The sequence below is a fragment of the Numida meleagris genome, chromosome 14 (genome assembly GCF_002078875.1).
Source record: "Numida meleagris isolate 19003 breed g44 Domestic line chromosome 14, NumMel1.0, whole genome shotgun sequence".
In the NCBI taxonomy this organism is placed as follows: Eukaryota; Metazoa; Chordata; class Aves; order Galliformes; family Numididae; genus Numida; species Numida meleagris.
Window position 1 is genome coordinate 10,474,166 of NC_034422.1, and position 26,211 is coordinate 10,500,376.

General features: G+C 57.7%; 2 protein-coding genes across 5 annotated transcripts; both read right to left on the reverse strand.

The window, feature by feature from the left end:
- On the reverse strand, nt 436-7,257 carry LOC110406426 (protein DGCR6). 2 transcript variants are annotated; one of them, XM_021412918.1, is made up of 5 exons: nt 7,071-7,252; nt 5,922-6,082; nt 5,620-5,720; nt 2,520-2,660; nt 436-1,124 (listed from the first exon to the last, which is right to left on the reverse strand). In XM_021412918.1, exons 1-5 carry the CDS (start codon nt 7,184-7,186, stop codon nt 1,041-1,043), a joined length of 603 nt encoding a protein of 200 aa, XP_021268593.1. In that variant the 5' UTR covers nt 7,187-7,252; the 3' UTR covers nt 436-1,040. The 2 variants fall into 2 exon arrangements, with proteins under 2 accessions (XP_021268593.1, XP_021268592.1); XM_021412917.1 differs by lacking the exon at nt 436-1,124 and adding an exon at nt 1,131-2,357 and having other exon boundaries at nt 7,071-7,257.
- On the reverse strand, nt 13,692-26,205 carry SCARF2 (scavenger receptor class F member 2). Of its 3 annotated transcripts, XM_021413016.1 has the most exons (12): nt 26,054-26,092; nt 22,803-22,861; nt 22,252-22,294; nt 21,690-21,791; nt 21,010-21,529; nt 20,719-20,937; nt 20,131-20,259; nt 18,422-18,525; nt 18,238-18,355; nt 16,837-16,958; nt 15,637-15,789; nt 13,692-15,241 (listed from the first exon to the last, which is right to left on the reverse strand). In XM_021413016.1, the coding sequence occupies exons 5-12, from the start codon at nt 21,489-21,491 to the stop codon at nt 14,058-14,060; spliced, it is 2,511 nt and encodes an 836-aa protein (XP_021268691.1). In that variant the 5' UTR covers nt 21,492-21,529; nt 21,690-21,791; nt 22,252-22,294; nt 22,803-22,861; nt 26,054-26,092; the 3' UTR covers nt 13,692-14,057. The 3 variants fall into 3 exon arrangements, with proteins under 3 accessions (XP_021268691.1, XP_021268690.1, XP_021268689.1); XM_021413015.1 differs by lacking the exon at nt 22,252-22,294 and having other exon boundaries at nt 15,637-15,786; nt 26,054-26,205; XM_021413014.1 differs by lacking the exon at nt 22,252-22,294 and having other exon boundaries at nt 26,054-26,205.

The window sequence follows — 26,211 nt, forward strand, 5'->3', positions numbered from 1 at the left end:
AGCAGCTGCTCTGACTTGAAGAGCCACGCATCCGTGAAAATAACTGCTCTCTGACGCTGCCTTGCACCAGCCTATCTCCTGTGAGCACATTACCTGGCACATTTCTTGCACACCCAAAGCTCTGATTGCACACGAGTGCTCCCATTCCTCCTGTGCACCAAGTCCTGAGGCTGCAGGGTCATGAACTCCTCCCTGGGAGCTCTGAGAACCACTCCAGCCCCCCCCCAGCTTCAATGCAGCGCAGACCCAGACCCGTGCTCATCGAGCAGGGATGGGAAAACCCTAGGTGTGATCATCCACCTTCAGAAAAGCACAGGCCCAGAAGGCTGGGCAGAATGTTCCTACCCATTTGGAACTGTTTCAGAGTAACAAAGGAAGAGCTCTCAAGTCTTTTGGGCTACCTGGGTCAGGTTGAAAACACCACTGACATCGTGCCATAGTCCAGTACAGAATTTTAATGGAACTCAAGAGGAGAAATCCATGTGATCTGCCTCGACATCTCTGGGAAGTGCCTGCCCATTTAGGAGGCTGTTTCTGCCTCAACACACACAAACACATCTTATTGTAGATACAGCTTGGACTTTTTCTTTTTCCCAGCTGCCAACTCTCTGCACACTGAGGCTGCAAAGGAAAGCAAACACCCTTTGCTTCCTGTCTGATAGGACAGTTACTCACCTCTTCCATCCCTTATCAGACACCTCCTCGATTCGGAAGAGCAGATTGTAATTTAGAGCCCACACTGCTCACTGACACTGCAGGCTGCGTGTGGCAGATTAACATTCTGTCAGCCCTTGTCTTAGCAACCCACTGCAACGCAGCAGGAGCTGCAACGTGCTTCTTGCTTCGATGAGTGGAAGGGCAGCCTGCAGCTCTTCAGCTCTCCCCTCTGCTCTGGAGGTCTGCTTCCCCTATCTCTAAAGGTAACCTAAGGGTTTCAGCTATTCTGCAGTTGCTGGCCAGTAGCCTCTTCCTAAAACAACATAAAGCAAATGCATTAAGTCTATTCTTGAGAGGGAAGTCAGAAGAAAAGTCCATCTTGTTCAGGAAAAAGCCTTCTCTGACTCGGATTCCTTCTGCTGCAACTTCCGAATCAATTCCAGTAAGTTCATCTGTAAAGTCAGCTCCTGCAAAGGAAGAAAGACATTTTTTGCAAGGATAAGATCCCGTTCTCTTCTGCAGGAAGCAGAAAGGACTCAGTTGTGCCACTGTACCACTCAGTGCCTGCTCCTTTTCCAAGAGAAGACAACGATTCTCCAAAGGTAGACGCAGCACACTGCTCTGATGGTGCATACAATTGCCCCTTTCATTCTCCAAAACACCCCATTCTCCGTGGCTGACACCACCTCCTATAACCACCAACATCAGCTTATGGCTCCCTTATACTCCCCTTGCCATCTGCTTGTTCTTCACTCACGTTTAGCTCACAAGCCACGTGGCACAGACTGCATTTCCCCTGCACATGGTGGGACATCTAATTCAGTACGCTCCGCTCTGTGACTCAGGCTTGTAGACATTCCATCATGGAAACAAACATCTATTTTTGTTAAATAATATATAAATAAGTACATCAACTGCATAAACAGGCAGTTTACATAACAGACTGAGGAAAACACATCTACTGAGAGGAAATGCATGGAGAACAGCAGACTCCAGCAGTGATTTCTTGCACTGGAAGTCAAGGGCTAGGTCTGGTTTACCAGCTTTCATGAAGGCAAACAAATGAGAAACAGCAAATAGGAACCCTGTTAAGAGTTATTACTTACAGAAATAACAGGCAGAGGCAAGAGGGGAGGCAAAGAACTGCTTTCAGTATGTAGATGAGTGATAGCAACATAAAAAAAAGAAGGGACTGGTACACAACCAGAAATGGTGTGGGTTTTAGGAAATGGCTGTTTAACTTAGTTCAAGCCAAATTTTCCCTCTAGTGCCTCCTTATCAAAATTAAATTTAATCAGCTGGAAATACAGTTAAGAACAGCCTTTTCTGTATTCTCTGCAAGCTTCTGTGGCATCATAAGGAAATCTTGGACATTGCAGTTTTCCATTCCTGTGGTGGACAGCAGAGAGGAAACCCAGGCGACTGCTCTGAGCAGTCTTAATCACAGTCTGACACAGTTATCTCCAGAAAATCACATGCAAGCATCACTGAAATACCATAAAGAAAAACTAACAGCTTACTGAAGGCAGTGCATGAAGCTAAGCTAGGCACAAGAAAACCTACATGTCCTTTTATTTCAGTACTACACTGACCCATTTGAAGAGTCACAGGACTGCAGGCTTTTGGCACAGTGTTCTTCCATCCACAGAAGGCTGGAGATGTTGCCCCGTCCAATGCACTTCTGTTGCTTTGTTACAAACCTGATCCACGAGAGCACAGTGCCCATCAGCTGATGGGGCAAAGGACACAGACCATTCCTTCTGAGCCAGAATTCATTCAGAACAGACTAAGCTTTTAAAAATCCAAAAAGTTGTTAGCACAAGAGCACTGCCAGCTCTCACACTCACTGCTTACACACTAACCTGTGGGTTGGTGGTGATGTAGAAGCCAGACACCCCAGCCTTCTCCAGGGTGCTCTGCTGGTCTATCACTTTTTGGTCCAGTTCCAAGACAATTTTCTCATCCATCATTCGCTGCTCCTCTCGAATTCGTTGCTCCACAGCCTGAGAAGATAATACTCAGCACATGAGGGGAATGTTTACCGCCCTCCTGTATTTTTTTTTCCTCACCTCTAAACCTTTTACTGAAACCAAACAACTACTAGATCCTGAAGCAGTCCAATTCTGATGACTTTGCCTCTTCCATGGACAGCAGAGGGCAGCAAGCGCGGCCTCAGATCTTCCCTTGGGCGCTTGCCATGCCTTACAGCGAGCTACCTCTCACTGTAAAGCACAGGGAAACAGCTGGGACTAGCCTAATTTAGTGCATTTTGAGGCCAGGAAAGAGACCACGAGCAGCAGACTGTGATCTGAATGACTTTTCCTGAGGAGCAGCAGGCTGTAGGCAAGTACTCCAGCAGTACATGCGCTGAAGAAGTCAGTAGCCCCCCCAAAAAATCACACGCCCCTCACAGCACTGCTGAAACTGCAGGAAGACTTGGAGGAGTGATACAGATCAGTCAAAACCACCAGCTCAGATGCCTCCACGTTCTCTGAGCACTAACACAGTGCTGGAGCAGTACGTCAGACCCAGTTCCTAGCGATTCACTAAAGAGCCAAACTCCTCCACTCCCAACTCTGCAACAGGAAGCACAGCTTATTTTCTTGTTGACAACAGCAAGCAGAAGCCTTGCTTGGAACTACAGCCTGCTGGGGCTCTGTTTCTGGCAAACGGAGAATGTTATCAAGTGGGGACTTGCCAATACAGCCCTATCAGAAGCGCTCAGGCCTGCCCTGCCTTAGCAGAAAACCACATCACTTTAGGAGAACAAATGGGACAACAACAGAAGCATGGACTCGCTGCCAAAGCGCAGGGTGGCAGAGCTGGAACTCACTTTGCCACAGACACACGGTGTAGCAGTGGTGTGTAAATCGTTCTCTCCTCCTGGAACACGGAGAACAGTTGCTATTTCAAAGGCACGCTAGGAATCAGGTGCTGTGGGCAGGCTCTAAGAACACTACAGTGCTCTGCTAGCTGCAGAAAGAGGCACAGGTAGGCAGCAGGATTTTGCTGGGTGACAATGAACAACTACACTCCTTCTCAAGCCATAGGGAAAGTCAGGAGACACCAAATAGGACCTAAATACAAAGGAAAGCTCCTTCTCTGCTAACAGCTAATTGACACAAGTTTAAACACTTCGTCCATGCAGTGCTGCCTCTCTGTAACATTATAAATGAAGGCAAGCATTCAGTTGGAAATATTCAAAGGAAGAATAATCCTTACTGCACAGAAAGAGAGAAGTCACCGGGTCTGGGATCTCCTGTATCGATGGCTGTGGTTTAACAGACCTGGACAAATCCAGGCAAAAAGGGAACTGAAAGCTTGTGCTCAGTTGGAAGTTCTGTGGAAAAGCCAGAATTTGAATGATGGAGGACTTGGGCCTGAGCAGTCTGCATAAAAACTGAGCTTCGTCTACAGCGTGAACCTATCAGCAGCTGTCTACAAAAGACCTGATAGAAATGAAGAGCAATTCTTACTTCCAAAGAGCTGCCTCATGTAACTGTTTTTGGATATACTGAATAACATGAACTGTCCCAGGAGCCTAAGAAAGCTCTGTCTTTGTGTGCTTTTCAGTCTTGAAGGTTCACTCTTTGTCTGTGGAAGATTCAAACCCCGTGGCCCCCACATTCCCCTAGGACTTCCCTTCTTTCTCACGGCCTTAGGGGAAGGAGGAGGCTCCACACCACTGTCTCCACTTACTGTGCTGAAGGAATGACTTTCCTGTCCTTGGGTTTGAAAAGAGAGATTTACTCATCTGCATGCTGTTTAGAGCAGGCACCCAATTCCGAGACACAGAAAAGTGCCAAAGACTCTGAGAAAACGAAAGCTTAAACACAAGTTCTGCTTCAGCTCAGGTGGCTGGTGAGCTGCTATGCCAGGCCAATTTTTACTTTTCGTTTTTAAGGTTATAGATACCATTAGGAAACTGGACATCCCAAAATCATATCTTGTATTATCCGTCCTGTGGCACTGATCCCATAGGATCCCACAGGAGCTGGTCACTGAACCATAGAGAGCAGCTCTGATTAGACACACCCCAGTTGTCACTAAGATGACTGATCTATTCCCAAAGTGCTCTACGACAGAAATAACAGAACATAGAAAAGGGAAGAAGAAACTTCAGTAACTTCCTCCCAACAGAGGAATAAAGAACACAGAAAGGTGTGGGGAAAGTAAAAGGAAGCAGGGAGAAGTTGGACATGATACAACACAAGGAGAAAAACCACACATATGGGTGTTTGTTGTCTAACGTGAATAAAGTCTGCTGGATGAATGCAATACTGGAAATGCTTTAGAACAGACAGTACAGGTTACTACTTACTGCTATGATGCACTTACACGTTACACACAGGAGTGGAAGGGATGGCTAATGCAGGTCCAGCCTGACTTCAGCCATCTCAATAGAAAATGAGGGAAGTGGAAACAACAGATCCAAGTGGGCTCTCACACCATGGTTATTGTGGGTAAAGGTCAGGAGAAAGCCAACATTTCAACAGTTACTTGTTTGCCTGATGTGGAGTAAAGTAACTTCACACATACATTTACATCGCATGGATTAAGATAACTAGCTACTTGTAATTACCCTTACTTTAAAAACTGTCTCTATCTTATCACTAACGTATAGATAAGAGGATCTTCAGACCCTTGGGACTGAATGTCCCTCTCATGTTGAAGTTCTTTTCTAGAAATGCTGTGGGAAATGCTAAGAATCAATTCGTGTTTTTAGGTTCCTTAGATTATTTCCTCCTTATCAGTGTAACTAAGTAAAACATGACTTTTGAGCATCCTCTGCTTTCACCCTTCGGAGTTCCCAGGGGCTGTGAGGTCACTCAAACGCTGCCAGCTCCAGTGCTGGGATAACCAGCACTGCCCTGCAGCAAAATGGCTGTGAACCCCTGGGACAGCTTCTGTGCTTGTGTGTAGGGCAGTGAGGGCGGCTGCGTGCTCCTGCTCTTCCCTTACCTCCATCTCCCGCTGCTGGGCGGCGCGGAGGAGCGGCAGGTTGTGCGGCCTGCAGCACTGCTGGGCCTCCTTGTGCCGGTGGAACAGCTCCTGCTTCAGCCCTGTGCCCGAGGACGGGGACAGCGTCAGGACCCCACCACGACCTCTCCCCCATCCCTGTCCCCACACCACCCCATCGCCTCCGCGCAGTGACCCAGGATCCCACTGCACCTCCCCCAGCTCCCCAGACCTGCAACCCCAGTGCCCCACCTCACCCCGGTGCCCCCTAGGATTCCCCATCCCCAATCCCTTTCCCTACTGACCGCGGTGCTCGCTATGCAGCTTGAGGCGTTGGCTGTAGAGGTTCTTCTCGGTGAGGTGCTGGATCTCCAGCAACCCCTGCACGATCTCGAACACCGTCCCATCCAGCAGTGCCAGCGCCAGGTCGCTCAGCGTCGTGTAGGACAAGCGCTGTTGGCAGGAGCTGCAGGGACCCAGCCAGGGTTGGGGTTAAGGTTGAGTTGGGTTCAAGGCTGGGGCTCAGAATTGGGGTTTGGAGTTGAGGTTGGGGTTCAGAATTGAGATTGGATTAGTGTCGGGGTTTGGAACTGGGGTTCAGAGTTGGGGTCAGGGTTTGGAATTAGGGTTGGAGTTCAGAGTTGGGGTTTGGGTCAAGGTTCGGAGCTGGGGTCAGGGTTCAGAGTTGTGGCTCAGATTAGGATTGGGAATTGGGGTTCGGAATCGGGGTTTGGAATCGAGGTCAGGACTGGGGTTCAGGGTCAGTGTTTGGAGTTGGGATTGGAGTTCAAAGCTGGAGTCAAGGTTAGTATTTGAGGCTGGGGCTCAGGGCTGGGGTCAGGGTTTGGAGTCAGAGTTCAGAATTGGGGTTGGGGTTTGGAGTTGGGGTCAGCACTCAGAGTCGGGGTTGAGGTTCAGAGTTGAGACTGGACTAGTGCTGGGGTTTGGAACTGGGGTTCAAAGTTGGGATCAGGGTTTGGAGTTAGGGTTGGAGTTCAGAATTGGGGTTTGGGTCAGGGTTTGGAGTTGGGGTCAGGGTTCGGAGTTGGAGCTGGGATTAGGATTGGGGTTGAGAGCTGGGGTTTGGAACTGAGGTCAGGACTGGGGGTCAGGGTCAGGGTTTGGGGTTAGGGTTGGAGTTCAGAACTGGGGTTTGGGTCAGGGTTTGGAGTTAGGGTTGAAAGCTGGGGCTTGGAACTGAGGTCAGGACTGGGGTTCAGAATCAGACTTCAGAGCCGGAGTCAAAGTTAGTGCTTGAGCTGGGGCTGGGGTCAGGGTTTGGAGTCAGGGTTCAGAACTGGGGTTGCGGTTTGGAACTGGGGTCAGCGCTCAGAGTTAAGGACGGGGTTCGGAATGGGATTCGGAACCGAGGTCCAGGCTTTTAGCCGGGGTCCGGGCTCGGAGCCGAGCGGCACCACTCCGCCCTGCCCCCCGCTCCCTCCCACCCCTCGCACCTGGGCAGCGCCTTCACCAGCTCCTGCAGCTCGGACAGCAGCCGGTAGTGCCTCTCCTGCTGCCGGGACAGCTCCGCCGCCGCCGCCTCGTACCCAGCGCCACCGAACCGCTCCATACCCCCCGGTCCCAACACAAGGCCCGGCCCCGGTTCCCGGCGCAGGCGCAGGCCGTGGCGCGGGCGGAGCCTTCCCGGGCTGCGAGGCCGGGCGGGGCCGGGGGGGGCGGCGGAGGCTGGAAGGGCGGAGCCGGGGCCTGGGCCTGAGCCTGAGCCTGAGCCTGAGCCTTGGGGGTAGTGGTGTCTGCGTCCCTGGAGGTGTTCCACAACCGTGGGGATGTGGCACTGAGGGACGTGGGCAGTGGGGTTGGGTTGGGCTTGAGGATCTGACGGGTCTTTTCCAACCTTAAGGTGGTTCAGGATACCAAGACACGGTCCGTGAGAGCAGGAAGATGCGAGCTCTGTGAGCTCCTGCTTTGTCTCATGCGGTGCTGTGTCCTGGGTGCGATGAGAAATGCCTTCCGTCCCTTTCCCTGCCCAAAGAGCTGCAGCACTGCTGAGTACATGCACACCCCTGAACACACGGGGAGCCGAGGCCTGCTGGTTGGGGGTTGATGTGGCTGTGACCACAAAGGTGACCAAAAAAGGCATCTCCAATTGCCCAGAGATCGTGGCTGCCTTTGGGCCGCTGGTCAACCCCTCCCCAGCACTGAAACCCGCTGGCGCTTTGGTGTTCCCCCAGCACAAAGCTGGTGTTGGGATCCAGATGGGGCCAGTACGGCTCAAGTCACCTCCTCCAAAAAATACAGGTGTTCAGGGAACGGCCGCTGTGTCAGAGCAAATGAATCTATGTAAGAACTGACTGGGGAGCGCCGGGGTGGGAGCGATCCCCCCGCACTGTGGGGATAGGGGAAACGATGCCTTCAGATCCCTCTTTTAATTTCTTAAAACACATGGAATGTATTAAGTTCATTTCGACTTCAAATGCTGGGTTGGAATGAAAATATTTTTTTCTTTTTCTTTCTTTCTTTTTTTTTTTTTTTGTGAGCAGTTCTGCGCAGGTAATGAGATCAGTATTTAAGAGGTCCCTTGCAAGGCTGAGTTTCAAATTAATTTCAGTGGTACACATGAAAAGATTCCTGACTTGAATTAGCAAAATGAAAGGCACGCTGAAATGCATTAGAAAGCTTAAGAAGTGTAGTTCTTAGTATTCAAAGCTCACATTGTACGCTGGATGGGAGTAGAAGTGTCCACTTTAGAGAAGAATACATAACATCCCCAGGGAAATGGGGCATCCCTAGAACGTCCCTGAATATAAATCATCCCTTTTTTTTTTTGTTGGCTGCCTCATATTTCCACCCAAAGAGGGTGATCCCCAAATCCCAGGCCCCGGGGAGGCTTTGGGTGGGCTGATGACAGATCCCTCTGCCTCTGGGCTGCGCAGAGCAGCGCCTTGTGCAGTTAACCCTGCCGTGTCCGTCTGTCCTGCTCTTCCCCTTCCCGGCTGCTGCAGCACAGCGGCGACTCTGGGAAAAGGCTGCAGTGTATTTTTAACAGGCAAAAATCAACCTACATTTTCCTAACCCCATTCTCGGGAGCTGCCAAACCGTTTTTGCTGAGCTGCAGCTGCCAGAGGCAGAGCCGTGGCGCAGAGCCTGGCTGGTTACAGCCCGCTGAGCTTCCAGGGGATGGAAAACACGGGCTTTTAATTTAAAGGCATTAGTTGTGGTGCTCAGCTCTGGCTAGGGCAGTACAGAATACCAGCATGAAAGCGCTGTTAGTATGTTTGCTTAATCTCCCGGGACCTTCCCTTCCTCTGCCACGAAGATTTGATGAGAGCTGTTGCTAAATGTGTGAGTTTGGGTGCCCGGGGCACACTTTGCAGTCCCCTGTGGCCTGGCTCTGGTGCTCCCTGCTGGGTGACTGCTGCCACGTGCTGGGGGCAATGCTGGTGTGCCATGCAGAGCTCCAGCTCAGCTCTCTTGGAGAGGGCCGTGGCCACAATGGCAAGCCCTGCTGTCCCCGTGCCATCAGGGGTGTCACAAACGGCCGAGCAGAGCAGGGCTCCTGCTGTGCAGTGGCTGACAGGGACTTGAACCGTCCTGCAGTTTTTAAATCTGCTTCCTCATGGGATGAGACACAGCTGGGATTGGCAGCTTTAGGTTTTTTGATCTTTGCCCTTCCCCCTGTGTCACCTGCATCCCAACCAGGCAGCATTTTGCTATCCCAGCGTCCCGTTTTTATGTAGCTGTAGCATGGCATCCCCTGACCATGCAACCTGCAAATCCTCCAGCAGCGCTGGATGTGCAGGGATGGGGGCCAGGACCCCCCCTTGTACCAGCACAGGACCAAGTGCCCTGACGTGGTGCTGTGGTACCATGCAGCCTCAGTGCTGCTGAGCACAGCCCTGCCTTGTCCCTGTCCCAGTCACGTTCTTGTTGTTGCAGCACAGAGCAGCCCTTGCCTTGATCTCTCCAGCCTGTAACCCTTCTTAGGCAGTTTGCTGGCTCTGTGCTTTCTGCTCCCAGTCTGTTTCTAGTGAGAGCTTAAGCCCATTGGTGGCACGAGGGTCTGCAGATCTGATGCTGCTCGTGCGTTTGTGCCCCTACCCCCAGTGAAGGAGCAGCGTGAGGGAAGGACCCGCGCCCCAGGGCCCCCACTCTGTTCTGCTCCGCCGCGGACATTCCTCTCCCTTCCTTTGTGCTGCAGGAAATATGCGCTTCCTCCGTTCCCAACACTGCTCCCTGCTCAATCGCTACCAGATGTGGGTCCCATGCGCTTCTCATTAGTCTGGCAGGCTCAGGGTGCTGCCTCCTCCCGGCTCGCGGGCCGAGCTTTGGAAAGGCCGAGCTGCTTGTGGGAACTAGCAGGGATATTTGAGCCGGTGTGCACGCCACGAGGCAGCAGGCTTGGGGTGCGTAGGGCCAGCACTGCCTTTGTGCTGGGCTGGGAGGCATCAGGACGCTGGGGCAGCACTGGGGAAAGGCAGCTGGGGGGGACTGATCCGGAGCTGGGGGTTGGAGCTGCTCGAGTGCCATGGGGGATGGGGACAGGGGCACGTCGATGACCTGAGGCAAAGTGTGGGCTCTCGCTGGGGTGGCATCCAGGAGATGGCACCAGCAGTGGTGCCAGAAGCAGCACATGGACTGTCCTGCCCAGGGCAGGATCTGAGGGTGCAGGGGGTGTGACGTGAGATGAAGCAGCATCATCTCTTCCCAGAGCCTGGAGGGGATCATGGTGGCTGGACTTAGAGGCTTCAGAGCAGGAACAGCCCTCCAAGAAGATTACGATCTCCCAGGGTGATGAGGTCCCAGGTGCCCACTGCTCCCTGCACATTTGAGGAAGGGAGCCCAGTTCTTACCTCCCCCTGAAGATCGTGTTTACCCACTCAGAAATGCCAAGAACCTGATTCAAACAGACAAGACGGAGAGAGCAGAGCATGCACATGTGCAATGTGATAGCTCCTTTTTACAAGCGAAACACATTGCAATTAGGAGCAATCCTCCAGAGAAACCCGAGCACAGAGCCATCCACAGGAGATGGCTGCCAGAGCCCGGTGTCCCCCATGGGGCAGTGGCCATGTCACCGCAGCTCTGAGTCACCCTGCTGGAGCCAGGAGCTGCTGTGGGTTTCCACCAGGCAGCCAGTTGTGCCAAAAGAGAGCGATGCACCATGGCATAAACAAGCCCAAAGCCTTCTTGGTAGAGGATGTGGAGCCTGGGGGGCACGGCAGGGCCAGGGCTCAGACCGAGAGCCGGAGAGCATCCTGCCCACAGCCCAGATCCCAGCAATGGGTTGGGCTTGGGATTTGGGAGATCTGGGGGATTTGTGCCTCCATTCCTCTATTCCCATCCTGCACTCTGCCAGTTGGTTTGCTGGGTGCATGGTCACCACCCTTGGTACCTCTGTAGCCTTGCATCCAACCTCAGCTTCCTGCACACTCATCCCCCAGGTGAGGGGAGACCACGGGAGCCTCACAGCCATCTCTTTGGGTACACTGGGTTTATCCAAACTTAACGAGCACTGTGCAGTAAATGCGTTCCCCTGCTATGGCCTCAGGAGCTGAGCATCTGAAGGGGAATTTTAGCCTGAGCTGTAGCTAAACTAAGGTCTGGATTTAGGGGCTCCCATGGAGAACACGGGGTCTCCATGGAGGAGCTGGTTGTGACTTGGTGGCTGGAGGGGATGTTCTGGCCCCACAGCTCCTCGTGTCTGCACTGCCCACAGAGCAGATTTGTCAGCAGGGCTGGGTGATGCCGGGTGACATATTCATACCACCCCATGGACAGGCTGGGTATGAGCAAGGGGTGAGAGAGGGGAAGCACATGAGCCTCGTGGGAAGCTGTGCACAGGTGCATTGGCTGCAAGAGACGCAAAGGATGCAAGGGCTGCAATGGGCACCACGGATGCAAATGTTACAAGGGCTGCAAGGGTTGCAAAAGGATGCAAGGGCTGCAAGGAGCAAAAAGGACACAGAGGATCCAAGGGGTGCAAAGGATGCGAGGGCTGCAATAGGCACTGGGGATGCAATGAATGAAAAGGCTCTGGTGGGGTCAGCCACGGGCAGGATGCTGAGCGCTGCGCCTCGGCCATCGCCCCTGTGTCCTGTGCAGCACGGAGGGAGCGCAGCCAGCCCCAGCAGCCTGCGCCGATCATGTGGCTCCTAATGAAATCCAGACCCTGGCAGAGCGATGACACAGCGCCATGATTTGTGCTCCCATACAGACTAAACAAGCACGAGCGCTCCTCCGTATCCAGGCCAGCGCAGGCGCGGGGATAAATCAGGTAGTGGCTGCAGGATGCCTCTCTGTCCATCTTCCGTCAAAGTGGTCTTTTTGGAGTGCTTGGATGCAAACACACTCACGCTTTCCTAAATTATGCTGAGCAGAGCTTCAACAAAAGCTCAGGCTCTTGGATCTGCTCGGAGAAGGCTCCTGCTCCCCATGGTTTCTGCCCACAAATGCTTGAGGTGCTGTGCATCGTCCATTTGCTGTTTGCTGAGTGTCCTGTGTCCGAGCCCCTCGCAATCCCACCCCCAGCATCAAACACCGCCAGCACTGCCGCTCCCCTCCCAGCAAGTGCTTCCTTACACAACCCTAGCAGCTCGCTGTCTCATGCCTATTTCATTCTCATTTGAATTTCCCTTTTTTTTTTTTTTTTTTTTTAGTTTTTTTTTGGTAGGGCCCGAAATAGGAAATGAATAGCTGGCAATCGGGTTCGCTTTTATCGCTGCTCTCCGGCCAAGCCAAAACAAATGCGCTGTTTTCCAACCCAGCAACTCCTCTTTCCCTTTTGGAAATGGGGACAAAATGGGAAAAACATCGATGGCACAGTGTTGGCGGGGGACCAGGGCCACCACGTGCTTGGTGCCCACTGCAAGGCTGGCGACTGCTGTCTGTGTCTCGCTGCCACCTGGGCACCATCCCTGGGAGGGGAGGAAGAAGACCTGCTTGCTTTTCTGTTCCCTCATTCCATGTTATTATTCCGTGTTACAACTTCCTCTCGTGATGGGATTCAGCTGCTTTTGCCTCGAGGTCAAAGGCCTCGAGAGGCGGCGGAAAGCGAGTTTATTTATGCTAAGTGTGAACTTTGCAGCGGGGCTCACAGCTGCAGGGGAAATTGTGTAGGGGTCCACAAATCAACAGAGGCTGGAAACCGTAAAACAAAGCGCTCGCAGCAGTGTGCATCACACGGTGCTGTCTGTTAGAGATAACCAGCGTGGGGTGGGGGGGGGGAAAGCCCGCAGACCCCAGCGAGGAGCTTGGAAAAGGGATTCGGAGTCCCCTCATGCAGAAAAATTGGTGTAAAAAAAACCCAACTGGGTGGTCCAACTGGGAATAGAATCATAGACTCACTGAGGTTGGAAAAGGTCCATCCCCAGCCCACCCCACCGTGCCCACTGCCCACGTCCCTCAGTGCCACATCTCTGTGTTCCTTGAGCACCTCCAGGGACGGGGACTCCACCACTCCCTGTGCCAACGCATCCCCGCTCTGTTGGAGAAGAAATCTTTCCTGACATCTCACCTGAATGCTGAATTGCATTACTTTAAGGGGGCACCCCCTGGCCTCAGACTGGGACACATCCTCCTTTCCCATATCACTGTGTCCCACTCAGGACCCTGTGTGAGCGTCTGAGTGAGGCCAGGTGATGCCCCGTGGGCACACTGGGGCACGGAGAGACAGCACCCGGGTACGGAAGAAATACACTTTTATTAGAAAAGCGCTCTGCAGAGATGCCAGGCTCTGTCGTACCAAACCCACCTACCCGACTCCACTGGCCGGATCCCCCCTGAAGCCACGACAGCCTCCCCGAGCGGCGTGCGGCCCCGGCCTTAAATAGTGCTTTCCTGCTGCCGCTCCTGGCACAGGCAGCCCTGGGGCCAGGGGCATCGGTCGAAACCAGCTCGACCCCACGCCGGGAGCAGTGCGGTGGCAGAGGGGCGGTGGCACCGGGGCTGCACCTCCGAGAGGGGAGCAGCTGAAGTGGCAGGGCAGGGAGACCGGGGGGAGGACACGGGGATGTCCCCGAGGTGAGAAGGGCCCTCCCGGTGTCCCCAAATGGGACACGGGGATGTCCCCGAGGTGAGAAGGGCCCTCCCGGTGTCCCCAAATGGGACACGGGGATGTCCCCGATGATGGATGGCCCCGTGCGTCATCCCCTTCGCCCCCGCGCTGCGATGGGGACCCGGTGGAGCGGAGTGGGGCGTGGGAAGCGAGCGGCTCTGTTACTGCAGAATATAACATGGGTACGTCTAGTACAACAAGCACTGCTTATGCGATCGATAATACTGCTACAAAAAAGGGGAGGGGGGGCCCAGCTCCTGCATCCCTTGCATGGGGAGCACGGCACCGGGGGTGTACCAGGTCCTGGGGCAATGGAGGAGGTGAGCTGACGAGAGAAAGGGGATGAGGGAAGAGATGGGGGATGAGGAGGCTGGGGGGCTCTTCCAGTCCAGGCACCAAAAGTCCTTCCCAGGTGCCCAGCTCCCCATTACTGCACCATCTGCACTGGCACCGCAGCTGCTTTGGGCGGCTCCAGGGTGGCTTCTCGGCTCTTCTTCCTGGGGGGCTTTTTAATGGGCGTCTTCTTGACCGTCTGCTCGCTCGGGGGAGCCGGGTCCTGGCTGCTGACCGTGGTTTGTTTCTCCACCCGCCTGGGCTCGCCCCCGGCCGTCGGCTCGGCCGTGGCGGGGATCAGTTTCTGCAGGTTGGGCGAGGTGGGCAGCAGGGGCTTGCTGGCCTTCTGGCTGCCGGTGGCCGCCGAGCGCTTGGCTTTCTGGGGTGGGGTGGGCTTCTCCCGCTGGGCCCCCACCCCGTTGGGCCGGGCGCTGCCCTCCGCCTTGTTGAGGCTCTGAGTCTTTTCCTTCAGCTGGGCCGCCAGCAGCGTGGCTGCCTCGGAGGCCAGGTGGGGATGGAGGGCCTCGGAGCGTGGCTTGCTGGCACTGGGGCTGCGCGGGGCCTCCCCGGCCCGCCGCTCCGCATGGAAGCCGCCCATCTTTTTGAAGGCGTTCTGCACCGCCCCGTTGATGTTCTCCATCTGCTCCATGCTGGCCTTGCTCCTCTGTTTGGGTTTCGAAGGCGACTGGGGCTCCGTGGCAAGGCTGGCTTTGCCCTCAGAGACGCCAGGCTCCTTGGGGTGCTTCTGTGGTCTCTCCTTGCTACGTGTGCCACCGCTGCCCTTCTCCTCCGCTTTGCCGTGCACACCAGCCGACGTCTCGCTGGGGCTCCTCTTCCTCTTGGCCAAGCCTTGGCCGTGCTCAGGGCTGCTGGGCCGGGCGGTCGCTGGCTCCGGGGAGCGGCTGGGCAGCGAGTTGGACTGGTTGGAGTTGTAGCGGCTGTGGATCCAGGACACCTTGGGCTTGGTGGATGGGTCAGGAGGACGGGGCTTGGTTCTTTCTGGGGACAGCGCTGTCTCCTCCTCCTCCTTGGACTGCTTGGAGAGGCGGGCGACCCTGGCGTAGAGCGCGGCGCTGGCCGAGCCCGACCCGCAGGACGAGCGCTCGCTGTCCGAGGATTTGAGCAGGGGCGTTTCGCTGCTGTCGGCATGGAAGGCCTTGACAGAGCCTGTCTCCTTCAGGAAGCTGTACTCAGCTGCCTCCTCCCCACCGGCCGGGGCCACGAGCTTCTCACCGGGGCTGGAGGATGGTGCCCTGTCCCTGCTGTCACCCACGCTCTCTGCAGAAAGAGAGCATGCATGTGTCATGAAGGCACAGGATGGTTTGGGTTGGGAAGGAGCTATAAAGGCCACCCAGTCCAACTCCATCGCATGGGTGGGACACCTGCCTCCAGGTGCCCAAAGCCCCATACAGTCTGGCACCTCCAGTTATAGGGCTTCTCTGGACCCTGTGCTACTGCCTCACTGCCGTCATGGCAAAAAGAACCCATGCAGGGTGGTGGGGTAGGGGCAAAACTGGGTTTCCCCACGCCCTGTCTCACCTAGTCCCTCTCTACCCCTTCTCTTACCTCCAGGTCCCCCCATGCCACAGGAACCCCACCTCCCTGATACAGGGCCACCTCCAGCCCTCGTCCTTGCTTGCAGCACCCAGGGAAGCACCGTGCTGGGGACTCACCTTCATGGGGCACGCAGTACACTGGCCCCTCATCCGTGGTGTCGAAGGAAGAGAAGGAGCCACGGGATGACCAGGATGGGGAGGGCTGCTCCACCACCGAGGGTGGCTCGATGAAGCTGCAGTTCAGCGTGTTCTCCAGGTCGTGGTGAGCTACTGCCAGGGCAGGAAAGTAGCCATCAGACAGCGCCTGCCCCACTGGGTCCCAGCCCCACTTCACCCCCCCAGGACGAGCTGTGTTTGCAAGCAGCCACGCTCCCCATGCACAGCACTGTGCAGGGGATAAGGGACCACAGAGATGACCGTGTGAGAGAGAATAAACCTGAGAGAGGAATGGCCCAGCAAGGTGGGGGGACCCTGATGTATAAGGGATGGGGGAGGATGCAGCAGCCGAGAGAAACTCCGGAGCCAAAGCAAAAGCACTGGTGATATTTAAAGAGTGAACGGCCCAGAGTGGGGGAAGCGGCCGCTCCAGCACGACTTTCCTTGTTGTAAAACCCAAAAAGAGAAAATTAGAAGCAGACCGTTGGAAGCAGATGAAGCGCACTGCTTCCTGCGAGAAGGCGTGACAGGGCGCTGGGACTCGCGGCCACGAGGCATCTCCAGGATTTGGACGGGACCAAGGGGATGGCCAGAGGAAAAAGAGCACCAGCAGCAGCTCGAGATGTGCTGGGGCTCCTGCCTGGCCCCTGGCAAAGAGGGGCTGCAGGGCCCTGTGCTGCTGGGTGGTGATGGATGGATGTCACTGCTCCAAGGCCAGCCCCAAGCAGTTGGGTCTGCTGCCTGCCTGGGTCCCTTGCTGCAGGCTGGCACGAATCCCTTTGTCCCGGGGTCCCGGGTGGCCTCACTGCACAGCCCGAACCCCAAGGCAGGTTGTAATGCACAGAGCCCTGGAGCTGGGGCCATCCCCTCCCTCCCCTCCGTGTTTACACAGCGCTGCTGGGTGGGAGCCAGCTGCCGCAGGGCGGCTGCAGGAAACGCGCACACAGCCCCATTGAGCCCCACGCACACAGCCCCCTCTGTCCTCCTCCCCGAGCCCTGCCCGGCCCCTTCCACAAACACAGCCCCTGTTTGGGTTGCAGTGGGGATGTTTCCCCGGCCCCGGTGCACTCTGCAAGGGTTTGGGGCCAGGAGCGGCGCAGCAGGTCACACACGTTGGCCCTGCTCCTCCCGGCTCTGGTTCTCTGCCCATCGGTTCCTCACCTACGACCTTGGGCATCTTCTGGCGGCGCAGGGGGATGCGTGGCAGCTTCATGCTGATGCGGCTGAAGCGCCCGCACAAGCGTCTTGGCGGCTTCTTGGCTGCCACCGGGTCCTGATTTGCTCTGCAAGGAAACACAACGGCCCCATCAGACAGGGCAGGGCAATGGTCACACGGGGGCCATCGATCACGGAGCCGTGCATTGAGCTGGGGGCTCAGGGATGCTGCACATCAAGAAGCGTTTGGGGAAGAGATAGGACAGAGAGATGCCACAGGAGTGTATTCCCTGTTGGTTTTGCCCCAGTTGAAGCCCGGGTTGGCTCAGGGCAGGGGTCAGGGCTGTTGCCAGCCCCACGCTTTGGCTTGCTTTGTGGCAGGGCCAGACCGTGCCCAAAACACCCACAGCTCCCAGCCGAGCCCTTGAATCATATGATTAACTTTAGAAAAAAAATAAAAAATAAAAATAAAAAAAAATCCCAACCCCAAACAAACACGTGGCTTCTCTTTATTTGCTCTCTGGTTTGGAAGCCTCTCGGGGATGAGCTTTCAGGCAATTATCCGCAGCCGCAGCAGCAAGAGGTTCGGTGCAGTGATGCCACTCAACCCGTGTGCACCCATGGCCACTGCGGTCCCCCCCACCACAGCCCTTCCTGCTGTGCCCCTGGCACCTGGGACGCTTTGGGACAGCACAGTGTGATGGCAGCCCGGGACCTGGGCACCCTGCAGTGCCTGGGGAGAGGAAACTCTTTGGAGCCATTTCCCACGCAAGGCTTCTCCGAGCAGCGCTGAGTTTGGGAAGTGGCTCCTTTTATCTGCGGCATAATGACATGCAGCCCACAGGCTCTCCAAACCAGATGTGCTGGGCTGGAGCAGAGCTGGCACGGCTGCAAGCGGAGGCTTCCGGAAAATTCCTGCGCAGCGGCCGGCGGCACGAGAAACGGCTTTTGTGCAGCTGGCTGAGCTCCCTGGGCCCTTTTCTCCCCCAAAAGTGGCCATCCCCATCCCCATCCCCATCCCCATCCCCATCCCTATCCCTATCCCCATCCCTATCCCTGTTCCCATCCCCGCAGCAGGGACTGGAGGGGCTTGCTTTGTCCTGCAGACCCTGCAGCCCAGTGGGAGCTGCTGTGCACACTCCAGCCTTCAAGCCCTGTGCCATTTCAGGGAGTCCCAGCAACAACTCAGTGTGCTCTAGGTTTCCCTTCACAGGCTCCAGCCCTGGAAACCCATTGGTTCCCAGTGAGGCAATAGCCAACAACGGGGACACAATGCCAGGGGTCGCCCCTGCAGTGCGGGGTCCTCCTGCTCTGACCCTGAGCTCTCTTTTCCCCATCTTTGTGAGGATGGGTGACTGCCCTGCATTTCCCTTTTGTCCTCCCCTTTCCCTGCCAGCATCCACTCACCCGTGCCCTTCGTCTTTCTTGCGGCAGATGCAGCAGCAGCAGAGCAGTGAGAGCAGGAGGATGAGCAGCAGCGCCAGCAGAGCTCCGGCCCCGATCACCCCCATCCGCTGGTTGGCTTCTGCAAGACACAGCGCGCTCAGCCTCCAGCCACCAAGCACCCCAGCACCCCAACCCTACAACTCACCCATGTGGCAGGCGCCCGTCAGCGGGTCGCAGGCGCCGTCGTGGCAGCTGCAGGCTTGAGCGCAGTTGGCTCCATAGTGGCCGGGTGGGCAGGTGAGGTTACAGCTGGGGAGAGGGTGAGGGGTGAGAGTGGGGTGATGCATCCCAGGGATGCTCCCTGCTCTCCTTTCCCAAAATCCTGGGGAATTCTGGGGCAAGCATGTGGCACCGTGATGGAGTGTGCTGACAGCATCCCCATGGGAGACCGTGCCACCTTCCTGCTCGTCCCCATGTTTGCTGTCTCTGAGAGCCCTCCTCCACCCCCATGTGCTGTACAAAGCTTTGCAGTGAGGCTAGTAGCACCATGGTGACAATGGGTCACTAACCCGTCAGCCACACGCAACTCCAACCCAGCAGCGCTGAGCATCTGCACCGGGTCTCAGCTCAGCACCACTCATGTGATATGGCCATGTGCTCCATGCACACCCAGGATGGAGCGAGCCCTTCCACTGTAGCCCATGAGCTTGGAAACCTCTCAGCTCACTGTATGTACAGAAGGGAGAAAAACCACGGCCAAGATGCCCTCCTTACCAGGGCACAGCCTCCCAGCTCAGCACCACGGAGAGGGGCACACACCAGGGCTGGAAGGTGGGCAACTGCACTGGGCACCACGCAAAGCAGCCCAGGCTCTGGGTGCCCTCCCACTAAGCATCCTGTCCCCAGAGTTTCGGGGGCAGGGACAATTTGGGATGCTGCTATAAGGGACCCCACTGCCAACAGGATGGGCACTGGGATGGATGCGGTGAGGCTGATGGCCCTGAGCCCAGTGCCAGCTGCTCCCAGCTGGCAGCACTGTGGCCCCAGTCCCGGTCCTTCACTCCTGGGGCCGCAGCTGTTCCATTGGCTCAGCCACATTTCACGCTCTCTGGCTTTCAAAGCACCGCTGTGGCTGAGCCACGTGCCCTGAGCCCCCAGTAGCAGCTGCCGTATGCTGCGATGCAGGGATGGGAGCAGGGGTATCTCCCAGATAGTCCAAACTACCCCCATCGGCTGGACCCGTATTTCTACCCCCGTCAGATTTTGGGAGATACCACGGGAATGATGTGGAGCAATAGAGGGCTTTGTGCCCACTGCAGGCATTTCAGCAGCCTTCCCTTCAGGGCTCCCAGCCACTTTCCTTTCAGACAGCACTTCAATTTCATGTTGGGGGAAAGCAAAGGAGACGAATGTGCATTGGGACAGAGCCTGCTCCTGGCTGGAGATGGCCACAGCCAGGGGAAGGGGAAGGGGCTGGGGGGCTTTGGGCTCCTCCTGGGGTGAGCAGCCCCCAGTGCGAGCTGCCGCTGGGAGCGGGAGCACCACACAGATGCCATACCCGTGAGGCTACGTGCTATTCTGGGATGTGGTTTTCCCTCTGTTTTCAGCTAGAAATTCCACCCTGAACTTGAGGGGGGAAAAAAAAAAAAGTGTTGTCAAAGGCCTTTGTTTTTGCCAAATGGTCATTTCCTAAAGCAAAATCCTTTGGTCAAGAAACGCATCCGGCCGCTCGGGGAGATGCACACCGCGGCTCTGCTCTCGCAGGGCCCCGCTGAGCTCAGGGTGCCCGCAGGGGGATCAGGTGCTGCTGCCTCAGGTTTGGATCCCATCCCAACCAGGGGCAGGAGCAGATGGGGGCTGGAGGTGATGCCAAGCGGTGACGCATGCCCGGGGTCCCCGCAGCCGTTTGCTTACTACGTGCCGTGGGAGCCGGCGCGGCACAGGCACCGTCCCGTCTCGAAGTGGCACTCTCCGCTGACGCAGTCGCTGCAGACGAAGGCACAGTTCTCCCCGTACGTCCCATTGCGGCACTTGGTTTCGCACCTGGGGAGCGGTGAGGGCAGCTGGAGCACCGGGGAGGGGACTTCTAACGGTGTCCCCCGTGTGCCCATCCTGGTCACCCCGTTCTGCTTCCCATCTGCTCCACGCAGGGAGATGGGGCTGGGTGTTGTCAGCCCCATTCAGGCGCTGCAAAGCCTCAGACCCAACCCCAAGTGACTCCATGAAAGTTTCAGTTGAGCCCTGCTGTGTGTTAGGATCACCGAGCAGATAGATGCAATAGATGCACTATGGCATTGATGTCTCCCAGGCTTCCCATGGCCCCATGTACCAACCCTGTGGCACTGGGGGTCTCCGAGGCTCCCTACGGTCCCACGGCTGTGCCAGCAGGTCAGTCCATTCCTGCTGCCCCCTCCCCAGCCCCAGCTGTGCACCCACCCCCGGTCCCCATGCAGGGATACAGCACCGCACCAGCATGCACCAGCTGGGCCACGCAGCACTCACCTGTCTCCAATCCAGCCAGGGTTGCAGTGCGAGCACTTGCCGTTGATGTGGTTGCAGGTGTGGCCATCCTTGCAGGGGGGGCAGAGCTTCTCGCAGCCCTCCCCATAGAAACCAGCCGAGCAGGGCTGGTCGCACTTGGTGCCGTTCCATCCCGCCTCGCACGTCAGGCAGCGCCCATCCGCCACGGTGCAGGGCTGCAGGCTCTTGCACTGCCCGCACCTGTAACCAAGGGACACGTGGCACGTGGCACCCCCAGGGCTCCCACCTCCCTCCCCGTGCCCCGAAACTCACCGCCTCCGGCAGCCTTGCCCATAGAAGCCGGCCGGGCATGGCTCGCGGCAATACTTGCCACGGTAGCCCGGCTCACAGGTGCAGGTGCCATCCACCTGGTTGCACTTCCCCTTGTAGCACTGGCAGTAGCGGTCGCAGCGGGGCCCGAAGGTGCGCTCGCGGCACTGGCAGCGCCCGGTGAACTGCTCGCAGGGCGAGTTGTTGCAGGAGCACTGGTTGTTGCAGCCGCGGCCCCACCAGCCCGGCTGGCACAGGCAGTTGCCGGTCTGCTGGTCGCACTGGGAGTTGTGGCTGCAGTAGCAGGAGCTGGAGCACTGGGGGCCCCACCAGTTGGGCTCGCAGGTGCACTTGCCCGTCTTCTGGTCGCACTTGCCGTGCTTGCAGAGGCAGATGTTCTCGCACTTGGGGCCCCAGCGGTTGGGGTTGCAGGTGCACTGGCCCGTCACGTCCTCACACTGCCCGTTGGGGTGGCAGCTGCACATCTCCTTGCAGTCGGGGCCCCAGAACTGACGGGGACACTCTGCAGGAGGAACAGCGCTGCCATCAGCCATGGGTGACCCGACGCAAGCAGCACCCCTTGGGTCCTCTCCATCCCCACTCCTCCCAGTGCACTTAGGGGACAGGCTCCCTGCACGAGGTGGCCCACCCTGGGGTGCCCCAGCGGTGCCGCCGGTACTCACTGGTGTCGCAGTTGGCACCGAAGTAGCCGTGGCGGCAGCGGCACTCGCTGGGTCTCACGCACACCTCGTTCTCCTTGCAGGTAAAGTTCCCTTCGCAGACAGCTGAGCAGATGGACGGACAACAGCACGTGAGGACGTGGCCGAATGGCCCCCACTGAGTGCCACCAGGCTCGTCCCATCCCTGTCCCCGACCCCCAGAGCAGAGGACGGGGCGCGCGGTGGCACCGCAGGGGTCACTGAACCGTGACACCGCACGGAGATCACCACGGAGATGCCACCATCCTCCTGCCACCGTCCCCAGCTCCATCCCTGCCCCAGCCCCCTGCCACCCTGCTCACCCATCCCTGTGCTGCAGGTGAGATGTGGGACGTGGGACAGGGGAACGAAGGCAGCCACCGGCACAGCCCCCCTCCTCCTAACCTCCCTATGGAGGTGCCTCCCTGGCACCCCCAGCCCACGAGTCCCCCCGTGCCAAAGGGAAGCGAGCGCTGGGGCCTGGCCCCACGGAGTCCCCTTGGCCAGCGGGAGAGGGGGAGCAGAGCACCCGCACCGAGCGCCTTACCTGGCCGTTGTTAGAGCTACGGTGATGGGGACTATAGAAAACCCTAAAATAGACAGATGGAACAGGTTAGAGGCAGTGAGTCTAACGGTTAGAGCAGCTCTGGGGGAAAGAGGGGAGAGGAGAAGGGGACGCCTTGCTGCGGGACCATCCTCCCACGCTGTGCATCCTTCTCCCTTCCTGCACCAGCTGCATGCAGCGAGCGGTTACCAGGGCGCATGCAGGGCGAGTTAGTTGGTTACGGGGTCTGCAGCCCACCGGCTCCCTGGGCACCACAGCCACCCCAAACTGGGGGGGACACACAGGGTCCCCAAATCCTGCATGGTGGCATGACAGGGGCTGCCCCGGCTCCCTGCGGGCTCGGTGGCACCGGCGCCTTTCCGCAGTGGCACATGGCTGTCCCCTCATCCTCTGCCATGGCCCTGACTCCAGCGCTGTGGCAGCACGCGGGGGTCACCGTGCTGTCCCTCATGTCCGAGGGCTGCACCCCAAGGTGAGCCAGGATGCACCACACAGCTCCGGAGCCTTCTCACGACCTCATCGCTGCTGCTTACCTATCACACACTCGCTTCCTTGTTGCCTCCATCCTGGGCAGCACACGAGCACGGAGGAGCTGCAGGAAAAATAAGTCCACAAATGGTCGGGACGTCTGGAAAGCTGCTGTCGTTCCTGGAAACGTGCCAGTGATGCTGCGATGGTATCAAGAGCCACCTCTGCCGTGCAGACGCTCGGCGTGGGGCACCCGGCTCAGGACAGGGCTCAGCAGGGAACCAGGAGGCAAATGGCAGCAGTGCTGCGCATGGGACAGCCACCCCCAACATCCACGTGCCCCATGCATAGAAAATAGCTTGGATCGTTTTACCACCAGACGTGATTTAAAGGATGGACTAAAATGAGCATAATCCTTAACCAAGACGTTGGAAAATAATACACAGGAGGAAGGAAAGCCTGGGCAAAGCTTATGGGAACATACAGATGGGTTTGGTGCCTGGCGTGGGGATGGCATTCCAAGGTAGGATGGTGGCATCTCACCCCATCCCATCTCAACCAGTGCAGCCTCCAGAAGAGGGGCACAGGGACACCCCATGGCCAGGCAGAGGAGGGGATGTCCTCCACTCAGCACGAACCCACTACGTCCTTCGCTTTGTGCAGCTCTGCCCGCACACTGGAGCTATTCTCCATGGATGGGAGTGATCCCGGAGGCTCTGGAGCAATCCAAAGGCACGCCGCAGTCGAGGAAAACTTGACATGGGCTGGACCAGTGGCAGAGCCTGGAATGCGTGCTTTCTTTTTTTTTTTTTTTTTTCCTTTCTATGTAACAAATGCAGAAGAGGAGGAGGAGACAGCGAGGAGGTATTCGCGAAACGCGGCGCAGTCACAGGACCACGTCTGGCTGCCAGAAGGAGCTGCAGTGGGATGGGGGGTGGGAGCAGCCCCCGGTGGGACACGGGCTGGGCCGAGCGGGGCAGCACCGACATGGGAGCTCCGCGGCCGCCTCTCGCGGAAGATGTTGAAAAATTGGACGGGAGGCAGAAAGGAACCACAAAAATGATTCAGGGCCTGGAAAAAATGCCTTGCAGCTGGAGACCAAAATAGCTCCATCCATTCCGTCCGTCAGCGAGATTACGCGGCGCTGTGATTGCGGCGGGCACGACGTGCCCCGGGGCTGGAGCGGGGTCTCTGCCCTGGAAGGGGGATGAAGCACGCGGGGAGAGGCAATGGGGCACCAACTAAAGCCTCTCCGTGGGGGACAGGAGGCCCCAAAGTGAAATCCGTTGGGCCCCATGGAGCAGGATGGGCTGAAATGTGCCGTGATGGAGTTGTCCAATGAGCATGGGTTGAGCCCGTGCGGTCTCATTCCCCAAAAGCCCCCTGAGCTCTGCTGGAGGTGGGTGGGAAGGGGTCATCCTGCCCAGGGAGGGACCACGGTGCTCAGTGGCACCGCGGTGTGACTGAAGCATCATGAGTGGGTCCATGGCCGGTGTGGGGCAGCCCACACGCAGCGCCGGGATTAAAGCTATCTCCTGGCAGACAGCTCATCGCCTCCAGCGGGCCGTGTCCGACACCTCCCCGCTCAGCCTCCCCTCCCTTATCAGCTGCTCTGACAGCAAACCAACGCGCTCAGATTTCAAAGCTCGAGCCACCTCCCTGCACCCCACAGCACAGCTGGGACCGGGGCTCAGCCCCAGAGCATCCTTCAGGTTGCCCACGGACCTGCTGCTTCCCTCAGTCCATCCCTTCCCTTTCTGTTTTATGACGTTTTCCCCTTGAGAAAGAGGAAAAAGAATCACTTTGGGGCATGGCCGGGCTGATGGGGATTTCAATGATGCAGAGGAAAAGGAGCACAGATGGGGCAGAACCAGATGCGTCTGCATCCCACTGAGCATCCCACGTTGCACTGAGCATCACCTGCATCCTGCTGAGCATCCCACATCGTGCGTCCTGCTGAGGGTTTGGGAGCTGCACAAATGGATGAAGGGGTGAAAACCCCGCAGCCCAGAGCACCGCTGCCAGCTGCCCCAGCTGCGTGCCCATCCCAGTGCTCACACACCACTGCCCAAACTGGGGAGCAGCATCACCCTGGCACCAAGCCCCTTCTTTCTCCGTGCCACCCACCACTCAGTGCCTTGTGTGCAAAAGGAAATTCTTCATGCAGGAACAGAATTGCCAAAGGGGACTTGTGACGGCCAGGGGCAAAGCAATTCCCGTGCACACAGCACTTGCACTCATCACCCTGCACCCCTGCTTCTCCAACAGCGGCTTCAGAGAGGGGCACAGCAACTTTTAACAGGCGACAAAAGAGCTTCAAAGTCAAGAGGAGCAGTGGCATTTAGCACACACCAAACCCAGCAGCTCCAGAGCACGTCCTTTTCTTCTGCCTGATGGAATCCATCGAGCTGCAGGGACACAGCTTCTGGGGTGCTGGCCCCAAGGGTCACCGCTTGCAGCGCCACTGCCACCCCAGGTGACAGCTTTGCTGGGTACCGGTTTTACAGGGGGATGCTGAGACCCAGTGCATCCCCCCCTCCCCGCCCCCCCCCACCGCTCTCGCCGAGTACTGGGGCCGCGCTGCTCTGGCAAAGCCTCCTTCGGAAACTGTAATTTGAGGAGGGGGCACCAGCGCCCCGCGGCCGGGCTGAATGGAGCCATTATGCGGCCTCTCCAGCGCGCAGCACATGTTTTCCTTGTGGACTTGCCTGACCTCACGGGCGAGATGTAAAAAGGTGCATTTATGGCCTGCCTCCCCCCCCCCCCCCATCCTTCCCCCCATATAGGGGTCCCCTCGCCGAGATGAGGAGGCTTTGAGGCCGCTGACCCAGGGAGGGGGGAGCGGGCAGGAGGCGAGCCCCGGGACGGCACCCTTGCTCTGAAGCCAACCCCAAGTGCCGTCCCGGTGCTGCCAACGCGGCCGCCCCGAGCGCTCCGGGGCCCTCTCCAGCGGGGGTCACCCGCAGCATCCCGCATCCCGCTGCGGGACCACACCCGGAACGCTCACAAACGGCTTCCCCCTGCGGGTCCGGCGCCGGGACACCGAGATCCGGACCGGGGACGCCCAGTTCCAGACCCGGGACACCCGAGGTCCCGACCGGGGACACTAAAATCCGGACCCGTGACATCAAAATCCGGACCAGGGACACTAATATTCGGACCCGGGACACCAAAATTCGGACCCGGGACACCCGGCTCCGGCTCCCCCCGCCACGATGGGGCCCATCGCCCCCTCCCCGCCGCCCCGCACCGGTCTCTCCCAGGCCCGCGGCCCCCCCTCCCGGCCCCACCTGCCCTCCCCTCCCCTCGCTCCTACCCTGCAGCCCTGCAGACGTTCCTGCCCCGTGGGCTCAGCTCCTGCGCGGCTCCACAGCTCAGCACCGCCAGCAGCAGCAGCAGCACCGCGGCTCCGTTTGGGCGCGGCGGCCGCAGCCCCAGGGCCGCCATGGCCGTCGGCGCGGCGGGGCCCGGCCC

Coding starts and splice junctions, on each gene's coding strand:
- SCARF2 (XM_021413014.1), bottom strand. CDS start 26,184: ATGGCGGCCCTGGGGCTGCGGCCGCCGCGCCCAAACGGAGCCGCGGTG. Junction 18,526..20,130: donor GCCGGCTCCCACGGCACGTA/GTAAGCAAACGG, acceptor CCCTCTCCCCAG/CTGTAACCTCACCTGCCCAC. Junction 15,790..16,836: donor GAAGATGCCCAAGGTCGTAG/GTGAGGAACCGA, acceptor CTGCCCTGGCAG/TAGCTCACCACGACCTGGAG.
- LOC110406426 (XM_021412917.1), bottom strand. CDS start 7,186: ATGGAGCGGTTCGGTGGCGCTGGGTACGAGGCGGCGGCGGCGGAGCTG. Junction 5,721..5,921: donor GCTGCATAGCGAGCACCGCG/GTCAGTAGGGAA, acceptor CCTCGGGCACAG/GGCTGAAGCAGGAGCTGTTC. Junction 2,358..2,519: donor ACATCACCACCAACCCACAG/GTTAGTGTGTAA, acceptor CTCGTGGATCAG/GTTTGTAACAAAGCAACAGA.